This window comes from Quercus suber, unplaced genomic scaffold (genome assembly GCF_002906115.3).
Source record: "Quercus suber isolate HL8 unplaced genomic scaffold, Cork oak 2.0 scaffold_60, whole genome shotgun sequence".
NCBI classification, from domain to species: Eukaryota; Viridiplantae; Streptophyta; class Magnoliopsida; order Fagales; family Fagaceae; genus Quercus; species Quercus suber.
Window position 1 is genome coordinate 1213372 of NW_027069525.1, and position 11513 is coordinate 1224884.

General features: G+C 35.9%; 1 protein-coding gene across 4 annotated transcripts; it reads left to right on the plus strand.

Moving 5' to 3' along the window:
- The first annotated feature begins 1986 nt into the window (after positions 1–1986).
- On the plus strand, positions 1987–10541 carry LOC112010656 (cinnamoyl-CoA reductase 1). Of its 4 annotated transcripts, none has more exons than XM_024043003.2 (8): positions 1987–2120; positions 2223–2359; positions 2461–2686; positions 2846–3018; positions 3421–3606; positions 4385–4547; positions 9872–10061; positions 10253–10541. In XM_024043003.2, the coding sequence occupies exons 3-8, from the start codon at positions 2563–2565 to the stop codon at positions 10389–10391; spliced, it is 975 nt and encodes a 324-aa protein (XP_023898771.1). In that variant the 5' UTR covers positions 1987–2120; positions 2223–2359; positions 2461–2562; the 3' UTR covers positions 10392–10541. The 4 variants fall into 4 exon arrangements, with proteins under 4 accessions (XP_023898771.1, XP_023898773.1, XP_023898770.1 ...); XM_024043005.2 differs by having other exon boundaries at positions 2223–2295; XM_024043002.2 differs by having other exon boundaries at positions 2223–2686.
- The last annotated feature ends 972 nt before the right edge of the window (positions 10542–11513 follow it).

Sequence of the window (11513 nt, forward strand, 5' to 3'; positions counted from 1 at the left end):
TGTTGAGACTTTAGGTACTTTGAGCAGGATGTGGATTGAGGTTGACACAATGTGGGTGTAGTGTTTTACACTTTACTTTAATAGCTTTAGTACGCTTCGTCGGAGACAGAGAGAGAGAGAGAGAGAGAGAGAGTGACTATATATATATATATATATATACCTTGTTGGGTATATTCTTCTCCTGTCTAGCTTTGCAACATCTACTTCCCTTGGAGCTTGTAGTGAACATAAATGATTATGTTAAACAATTCTACCTCAAAATCGGGTTTTGATTCTGATCTGAACATGGAAAATAGCCTGAATGCCAACCTCTTGCCCAACACAATGCTTTCATGGAGCTCACTATAGAAAATTATAGGACCACAACTAATTTCACACTTATTTTCACAAGTATTTAATGTGGCCATTTGTTAATAGTAAAAAAAAAAAAAGAGTTTATATGAAAGTAATAAATAGTTAGTCATAGTTTGCTGTATATGATAATTGCAAAAATGGGTGTAAGATTAATTGTGGTCCTAGAATAACTCCTCACAATATTTTAGTCCTTGGTTGAGTCCATATGTTCCAAGTGTTGAACGGGTTCTTATGGCTTTTTCTTTTTTCTTTTTTAATTTAAATTAAGCCAACCAATTCCTTGGTTGTGTCCAAATGTTACAAGTGTTGAATGGGTTCTTGTGGCTTTTTTAAAAAATTCATCCAACCAATTCCCATGCATCTGAAGTCTACAATATTTTCGAGCCTTTGTTATCAAGTTTAAAACTTTAAATGGCTTTGTCATTTGTGATATATTGCACATTTAAAATTTTATTTCTTAATCTAAAAGTGTACATGATACCAACAAAAAATAATGATATTTAAAAAAAGAAAAATATTTTTACAATAGAGTTAGGTTCAAGTTACACCTGGTGTAACTCTAAGCAATTTAATCCGAATTTGAAATGAGACCAATTTAAATGAAGAGAGCCTTCATTTCGTTTTAAAGTAGTTTTTTGGATAAATTGCAAATTACATCCCTAAACTTCAAATACCCCTAAACTTTAGGGGTGTAATTTGCAATCTACTCTAATTTTTTTTAGAAGAGTTTTATTGTTTATTTTTTTATATACAAGATAGAAATTCTACTCTAAAATTATCTAAGTGTATATGTGTGTGAAACTCATTTTTGAAAACTTGAACCCCAGCTCTTATCCCCTACACTCCACAAGCACTTATACTTGTGGAGTGACCACCGTACCAAGGGTGTGCGGTGGTTTTTAGAAGAGTTTTAAATTAGTTAGAACTTTTTTTTTTTTTTGAGAAGAAAACTTAGGTGCAAACTTAACCGTTAAAATAAATATCAATGAACTATGATTTTGATTATCTAATTTGATTGATTACTTTAAAAATAAATAAATAATTAGTATGCAAAGTTTAGCTACTCAATTTTATTTTGTTAAAATAAATATAAATGAATGGAAAATGTCACATTTAGCCTTGTTGGGAAACTACCATTGGACTCCTTACAAATGCCTTGCTCGGCACAATGTCAAATTTCATAAAATTTTTGATAATGTTTTTCTCATCATTAATTAATTTTAAAGTGAAGAGCCTATCTATTAGAATTTGAGTATTTAATTTAAGAGAAAATACATTATACATCAAATGTATGTTTTCTCTCTCTCTCATAAAAGGAGGCTTTACACTTACGAAGTACACCTGCATACGAGAAAGAGAAAATTACATCCAATGCATGGTCCACTGCCTCCTAATTCGGATGGTGACTACTATTTCTATTTCTTTTTCTTTTTCTTTTTCTTTTTTCATTATCAATAGAAGAAGGTCCACAATTTTCTTTTCTTTTTTTAAAGCCTTGACATCAAATCATCACCTCTGCCTGCTTGACTACCACAGAATTCTAAGTAGTGGTGCATTATTGCGTACTGATTCTCTGAGAGTTAGAAGCCCCTTTCTCTAGACTTTGACGGTTATGCTTTCAAATCAAAGTGTCAAGGAAGTCTCTCGCTATTGGGCAGATTAGTTTTACTAATTTCTGTTGTTTGTTTCTATAACACTGATTTCGTACCCTTCTAGTTTTGTAGTCCCAAAGGTATGGACTAAGCACCAAATACTAGAAAAACAAGGTACGGTAGTTTCATTCTTTAAGTTTTTGAATTTTTTGGTTATATTACTATATATACAAGGTTTTTTAAGTACTAATAAGTATAAAGTTTAATCAACTTTAGCAATCAAGCAAAATAGCAAGCTGGTCTGTTGGTCTCATCTCAGAAACTCAAGAACAGCTTGCCGGTTTTAACGGTTGGTCACAACTCACAATCTTGCAAGTTGGGCCTACTCTGTTAAGGAATTTGGTCCTTTTCATGTGGGTCTGATTCCCTTTATATTTTTCTCTTGCTTTGTTTTCTTTCTCTCTGTATTGTTTCCCCCGTGATTTTTATTCCATTCGAACCTCCATGCTTATAGATGGAACTGAGAAATACCACTGAGCCCTCTTGGCAAGAGTTGACATTAGTGTCAAAGGTATCTTCATAGAAGAAAAAGGGGGAGAGAGAGAGAGAGAGAGACATGACAGAGGTACAAGGGAAGCAAAGAGTGTGTGTGACTGGGGCAGGAGGATATTTGGCATCATGGGTCATAAAGTTCCTCCTCTCAAAGGGTTACATGGTCCATGGAACTGTTAGAGACCCAGGTAATCCTATGTTCTATACGAGTAAAGATTTGTTTTGGTTCATGTAATTTTAGTGCTAGGAATGTTTATTTCATTGAGTGTTTTGATTTCTGGGGAAAATAAGTGCTATCAATTAGTTACTATAAATATCGTATGGACAAAACTTGCGAATTGTTTCAGGTGATATGAAGAATGCTCACTTGACAAAATTGGAAAACGCTTCAGAGAATTTGCAACTTTTCAAGGCGGACTTGCTGGACTATGAAGGTCTTTGTGCTGCCACTGATGGTTGTACTGGGGTTTTCCATGTTGCCTGCCCTGTTCCTGCCAGAAGCAATGTCCCTAACCCTGAGGCAAAACTTTTTTAGTCACTATTAATTCAACCTTTTTTTCATCTCACTTTTACTTTTTGTGTAGTCTAGTCTTTTTAGTAACACATGCATATAATATGCATTTATATAATAATAATAAAAATTTAAGTGTAACATATAAATCAACTTTTGTTTTTTTCCATTTGAATGACTTTGATCCAATTTTGCCATAAGATGGGAAACTAATTTCCAACATCCTCAATAGACTTCCTTCTCAGTCTTTTGATTGTGTGATGAGACAACTTTGACATTTTGGTAAAGGCTTTGTTGCTTGTTCAGATTGGACTGAAGTCTGAACTGAAGTACGGTTACCAATCTACTTGCGAGTGTATGGTTATTGTAACCTGGATTTGCCAAATGACATGAAAATAAAATTTTGCACAGGTAGAACTAATTGAACCAGCTGTTACTGGCACAAGGAATGTACTAAATGCATGTACGAAGGCAAAAGTGAAGAGAGTCGTGGTTGTTTCATCTATTGGCGCCGTTATGTTCAACCGCAGTTGGCCCAAGGATCAGCCCATGGATGAGGAATGTTGGTCTGATACGGAGCTCTGCAAGGCAGTTCAGGTATCTCATATGCAACGTTTACAATTGTTTCTTAAACGTCCGGAATCAGCATTTTTCTTTTTCCTCTCCGGGCTCCAGCACACAACCTAACTCTGCTGTCACTTTAATCTTTACATTAGGAAATTCTAGGATACATCCACTTTCTTTGGGGGTATGATACCTCTGTTAGTAACAGATTTACACATTACAATAACTTTGTCACATCTCTTGGTAAGTCATGTTTAAAAATGTGTACAGTGTCTGTAAGAGACTAAGAGTAATGTTAGGAATTCATGGGTAGAACTCACCCTTGAAAATTGGCTTGCGAGGGGAGGGTACCCAAGAGCTTTTAAATGCATAATTAAGCTTACACTTTACACTTAATCTGTGTGGAACATTAGGATCATAACAAGTAATTACCGATTAAGTAATAACTCCACTTTTTTCTCCTTTTCACATTAGACTGTGATAAGGTCAAATTAATAAGATAGTGTCTGCATCAACTTTGCTAATACAAACTGCCATGCCACACAATAACCCATTTATAATTTTTTTTGCTTTAAAAAAAAAAAATCGATTATTTTGATTTTGGATAGATAGTATTAAGGTCACATACGACAATAAATTTATTACAATTTTTAGTAACTCATGTCACCTTAAACAATGACAGAATGACTCTATGTCACCCCTTAAAAACATTAGAGATGTCATAAAAGGACCCTCTTTATATGATATAAATGTATAATCATCTATTAATTTTTGGTACATATAAGGTAACTCCTGTTCATATGAATTCCAGGAATATTATTGCCTAGGCAAAACAGTTGCGGAAAGTGAAGCTTTGGAGTATGCAAAGAGTAGTGAATTCAGCATTATAACTGTTTGTCCATCCATTATTATCGGGCCACTGCTGCAACCTGCAATGAACGCCAGTAGCTTATTACTCCTAACACTTTTGAAAGGTTTTCCCTCCTACTTCCACGTCTATTTGTGTTATGTTTAGTCATTCCATAACAATTATATTGGTCAAAATGCCTGACAAGTGAAATGAGAGGTGTTGCAATGTTAACTGAAGGAAATTGTGTTGGTATATTTCAATCATTGCAGTTACTGTTGTGCAGATAGCACCTTGGGACTCAAATCAATAACATTAAATAAGCGGAAATTAAATAACAAGCACACACACAAAGAATACAAGAATTTACGTAGTTCGGCAAACTGTCTACCTCCACAGAGACGACGGAGAAATTTCACTATAAAAAATAGGGAGATACAATAGAGTACAAGAACACTCTCAAGAAACTCAAATCTCAATTACACCCTAGTACTTTCTCACAGAAACAATAAGAATAGAAGTTAGCTGCCTCTCTTTTCTCTATTTTCTCTCATGCAACTGCTCACTAGGTTAAATGGAATTACTCTAATCACACGGCTGTCCTTTATCTCAAACCTAATATATATATATATATATATGTGTCAAAGTCGGCTGAACTAGGAATTATATTCCTAGTTGAATTCGGTCAATGGTGACCGACTTAGGCAAACTTGGGCTTGTGGCAATTCAACCCACACGGCCCACATCAACAAATCTCCACCTTCGCTTGAATTGATCAAGCTACACGAGCAAACTCCTCCATCGCCTCCACCTTAGCCCTTAAGGGCTCACAAGCTACAAACACCAATCAAGTCCAAGCAGTGCTTGAACTTGTCTGTTGGAACTGGCTTTGTTAACATATCAAAGGCATTCTTACTAGTGAGAATCTTTGACAAAGAAATATCACCAGACGAAACCCATTCTCTAATCTTGTGATACCGCATAGCAATATGCTTTGTTCTTGCACAATATACCTGATTCTTCGCCAAATGAATTGCACTCTGACTATCATAATGTAGCACCATGCTATCCTGCTTGAAACCAAGCTCATTAACCAGTCCACTAAGCCAAACAGTTTCTTTTCCTGCCTCTATCATCGCCATATATTCTGCCTCTGTAGTGGATAAAGCAACTACATCTTATAGTGTAGACTTCCAACAAATTGGGCCACCAGCAAACCTAAACACATAGCCTGTCTTGGACTTTCTAGAATTAAGGTCCCCTGCATAGTCAGAATCCACATAACCCACAGCTTCTGTACTAGCTCTCTGATCAAATAGGATACCGAAATTACGAGTGCTTGTAAGATAGCTAAAGATCCACTTTACTGCATTCCAATGCTCTTTGCCTGGATCTGCCATATACCTACTGACCACACTGACTGCATGAGAAATATCAGGCCTAGTACACACCATCAGCTACATGAGACACCCAACTGCATTCGCATATGGCACTTTAGACGTATACTTTGACTCCTCATCTGAACTTGGACACAACTCTGAGGACAATTTAAAATAGGCAAACAGCGGTGTACTAACAGGTTTTGCATCAAGCATACTAAACCTCTCTAACACCTTCTTAAGATATCCCTTCTGAGATAACTATAATTTACCAACCCCTTTATCTCGGTGAATTTCTATTCCAAGGATCTTCTTGGCAGCTCCAAGATCGTTTATGTTAAATTCACTACTCAACAAAGACTTCAACTTCACATTTTCTTGCTTACTCTTTGCAGCTACTAACACGTCATCAACATATAGAGCAAGAAATATATAAGAGCCATTAGCAAGTACTCTAAAATAAACACAACAATCATACTCACAGCGCATGTACCCATGTGTGAAAATGAATGAATCAAACCGTTTGTACCACTACCTGGGAGACTGCTTCAAGCCATATAATAATCTCTTCAATAGACAAACATAATCTTCCTTGCCAGGTTCTTAGAAGCCTTCGGGCTATTGCATGTAAATCTCTATGGAGGGATGCGGTCTTTACATCTAGCTGCTCTAACTCCATGTCATGCATTGCCACAAATCCTAGGATTACTCGAATTGAGGCGTGCTTCACAATTGGTGAAAAAATCTTATTATAATCAATTCCTTCTCTCTGTAAGTAACCCTTAGCCACTAACTATGCTTTGAATTTTTCACCTTCCTTTTCTAACAATGCTTCTTTCTTGCGGAATATCCACTTGCAACCAATAGCTTTCTTTCCTTTGGGCAATTTCACTAATTCCCAAGTCTTATTTTGCTGTAGTGACTCCATCTTTTCTGACATTGCTACAAGTCATTTATCATTGTCTTTCCTATTTGTAGCCTCCTTGAAAGTGAATGGATCCCCACCGCTGGTTACGAGAGCAAAACTAACCATGTCTTCAAAGTCATATCTCTGAGGTGCCTTGTGAACCTGCTTTTCTCTACCTTTAGCAATTGAATAAGACTCTTCTTGTTGCTGCTGTGGATCAATCTCAGCATCGCCCTTATCACTAGATGAACTATTCTCGTCAAACTCCACATCAACAGTTAATTTCTCCTGTGGACTATCATCACATGTCTCTGCTTCATTCTATTTCAACATAAAGGCTTCGTCAAATATGATATCTCTGCTGGTCACCGTTTTCTTTGAGATTGGATCCCAAATCGTGTAACCTTTAACACCTTTTTCAAAACCAAGAAATATGCATTTTCTTGGCTTCGAATCCAATTTAGAACGCTCTGCACATGCACATAAGCTGGACAACCAAAGATTTTTAGACTCAAATAATCAACTTGTTTACTTGACCAAACCTCTTATAAAATCTTGAAATCTATGGCTGATGATGGAGATCTATTAATAATGAAGCTTGCTGTGTTAATTGTCTCTGCCCAGAACACCTTAGGCAACCCTACATTCAATCTCATGCATCTGGCTCTTTTTGCTAAGGTTCTGCTCATTCTCTCTGCAACCCCATTCTGTTGTGGAGTTTCTTTTATTGTGAAGTGACGAGTAATGCCTTCTAATTCACAAAATCTTATGAATTCTTTATCTTTATATTCTAGTTTATTATCTGTTCTAAGGTATTTTATTTTCTTGCCAGTTTGATTCTCAACCTGTGCTTTCCACTTTTTAAATATGCCAAACACATTAGACGAAGTACTGAGCATTGCTATGAGAAAAAACTGATACTGGACCCCAAACATCTGAATGAATGTAGTCAAGAACACCGTTACTTGTATGAGAGCCTATCTTGAAATTGACTCTATGCTGCTTCCCATACACACAATACTTGCAGAAGTCTAGTTTGCATGTCTTCACTCCCTTCAGTAAATTTCTTTTGTGCAACTCTAACATACCACGTTCACCAATATGGCCAAGTCGCATATGCCATAATTTTGTGTCGTCAGTGCTGGACTCCACTGGAGTGGTGAATGCAATTCTTCCTACAACTGTGTTCCCAATCAATCTGTAAAGTGTGCTTATTTTCTGTCACTTCATCACCATCAAAGCACCTTTGGTAATCTTCATGATTCCACCCTTTGATGAGTATGAATAGCCCAAATCATCCAACACTCCTAAAGAAATTAAATTCTTTCTAAGATCTGGAACATGTTTGACATTATTAAGAACTCTCACAACTCCATCAAACATCTTGATCTTCACGTACCAATCCCAATAACCGGGCATGTAGCATCATTACTCATTTGGACCATACCACCATTGTAAGGCTTATACGTGTCAAACCAATCTTTCTTTGGAGTCATATGATATGAGCATGCTGAATCTAAAACCCAAGATTCCAATAGAACATTGTTACCTGATGAAATTGAAAGCAAATCTGCACCAATTTCACTGTCATCTGATGTTTCTTTAGCAACACTAGCTGATTCTAGGGGCTTCTTTCCATTCTTCTTCTCCTCTAAATACTCTTTCAACTCTTTACATTGATTCTTGTAGTGCCCTTTCTTATGATAATAAAAGCACTCTACATCTTTCTTTGCATGTGATTTAGATTGTGATCTGTTCCTGTTGGAGTTCCGTCCTCTTGACCTGCTTCTACTCTTATTACTTGACTTAGACTTTACAATAAGTCCATCAGCCTAAGAACTATCGCCATCTTGCTTCATCTTTATGTGTGACAAGAGAGCACTAGTCACCTCCTCGAGTACTATAGTTTCTTTCCTATACATCAATATAGTCACTAGATGATCAAAAGAAGTAGAAAGCGACGCTAATAAGAGCAATGCTTTATCTTTGTCCTCATAATATTCACCCCAAAACTTGACAATTGGGTGTTCAACATGTTAAACGTATTGAGATGCTCCAACAGATCAGAACCCTCCTTCATATGCAAACTATATAATTGCTTCTTCACATACAACTTGTTCGTCAAATTCTTTCTCATATAGAGAACTTCTAGTTTTTCCCAAACCTCCTTTGCGGTCTTTGCTTCTAGGATGTTATGAATGACCTCATCACCTAGGTTGAGACGAATAGCACTAGCTGCTTTCTCATCCATCTCTACCCATTCTACATCCTTCATCATTTCCGGTTTCTTCTCCTTCCCAAGCAAGGCCTTATGAACTCCTTGTTGAATTAGGAGATCCTTCGTCCGCCTTTGCCAAAGAGAAAAACTTCTCTTACCACAAAACTTCTCTACATCATACTTTGTGCTTGACATCTTTACTGTGTTCAAAGGATTGAATCCTAACCTTACTCTGATACCACTTGTTGTGCAGATAGCACCCCAGGACTCAAATCAATAATAGTAAATAAGCGAAAATTAAATAATAAACACACACAAAGAACACAAGAATTTACGTGGTTTGGCAAACTGCCTACCTCCACAGAAATGACGAAGAAATTTCACTATAAAAAATAGGGAGATACAATAGAGTACAAAAACACTCTCAAAAAACCCAAATCTCAATTATACCCTAGTACTCTCTCACAGAAATAATAAAAATAGAAGCTTGCTGCCTCTGTTTTCTCTATTTTCTCTCATGCAGCTGCTCACTAGGTTAATTGGAATTACTCTAATCACACGGCTGCCCTTTATCTCAAACCTAATATATATATTTATATATATATATATATATATGTGTGTGTGTCAAAGTCGGCTGTACTAGGAATTATATTCCTAGTTGGATTTGGTCAATGGTGACCGACTTAGGCAGACTTGGGCTTGTGGCAATTCAAGCCACACGGCCCACATCAACAGTTACTAATCATAAAACAGAGTGTGTTGTTGCGTTAAGTTGAGTTGATTTCTGTCTTATTGATGGCTATAACAATTGCAGATAGATTATGTAAGTACATTTTAAGAAAATGAGGCTTTGGAGATTGCTACCATGTCATGTTTATACACGCACATACATTTTCTATTTCTTGTTTGTTTTGTAATTCTAATAAAATTGGGTTCCATGGGATCAGGTGGAATCGAATCACTGGAAAATAAAGCCCGACCTGTTGTAGACGTGCGAGATGTGGCTGAAGCGTTGTTGCTTGCATATGAGAAGCCTGAAGCAAAAGGGAGATATATATGCACATCATATGTAATAAGAATGCAAGATTTGGTAAACAAACTGAAGAGCTTGTATCCTAACTACAATTACCCTGAAAGGTAACTTCCAATTTCAAGCAATGTGTACAGAATAGAAAGCTTGAAATCAGTTTTACCCTAATATGGATGTGTTTCACGTTTCCAGTAACCTATTTTCAATAGTCATCTAGTTCAATGTCTTTTGAACACTATCTTTTTCTTCTTCTTCTTCTTCTTTGATATTTTCATTGACTTCATGTGTACCATGATAGTTTCACTGCTATAGAGGAAGACGTGAAGATGAGTTCAGAGAAATTGCAGAATTTGGGTTGGAAGTATCGGCCACTAGATGAGACAATTGTCGATGCTGTGAAGAGATATGAAGAGAGCGGTTTCCTGGGTAAGGACTAGGACTAGCCACCTGCTTTGGCCAAGAAAGGTCTCAAATCAGTTATAGCTTATGCTAGCTTATGTCAAATATATCTTTGGATCTTTGGATCTGTAATTTTTAATCTGAACTATAAAATTGATCCATTTCAAATAAATAATATCTTAACATTAGCGGTGGTTCTATTCAACGATTGTAAAATTTTGTGTCTATTTTAAATGAGGATTCATTTCATAATTAAGATTTAATATTACTTATATAAGTGTCATTTAAATAACATGGCATTATGTGCATTATTAAATCTATGAAATAAAATATTTCGGCGCCGTGAAATGATGGCTACATTACAGTTTTCAAATTTTCGTTTCTCATGAATCTTGTCATCTAAATCAGTTTTATAAGCAGTACAATTCAATGTATGTGTTGACTTCCGTAATTTGCGGAAATTGCACAATGCAGTTCAAGTTTCTTCCTACTCAATCTTTCTCTGTAGGAATAACACTCAATCAAGCTTGGGCATGTTGGAAAATCTTCATATATTTAAAAACGTCAAAGGTGAACGTCCTCTTAATGAATTGAATTGAGGTACTAACGGTCTAAAGCAGCCCCATACGATGTCATTATTTCTGTAAGTCCAATTGGTTGTAAGTAGGCAGTTATTGCAGTGTAATTCAAAAATCTTGGTGCTCAATAGGCGAAAGGACATATGACAATATGTTGAATTACAAAATATCGATATACATTTATTTTGCAAGACATTCCATATTACTATATTAAGTCTGAAAAGTGAATTTAGCATGTAATCAAACCGTCTATTTTTTTCGCATACACCAAAAATTAATTGGTATCTTAGTCTGATTATATAAAGTGCAATCATCAGCAGCAGATATCATAAATTATAAACTCTATCAAAAATAAATAAATAAATAAAGTTTGAGGCTTCATTATCCTTAAACTGTTATTGGGCCTTTAGATGTATTCTAATTCAACAACAAAGTTTTGTTTTAGTCTTGCAAGAAAAAATAAATAAATAGCATTGAGAAAGAAACAGAAACAACCTTTCTTTCCTTTCTCCTTAGAGCATTACCATCAGGTGTGCTAAATGTGCCAAATGCTAAATATTTGGCACATTTAGCACACCAAAC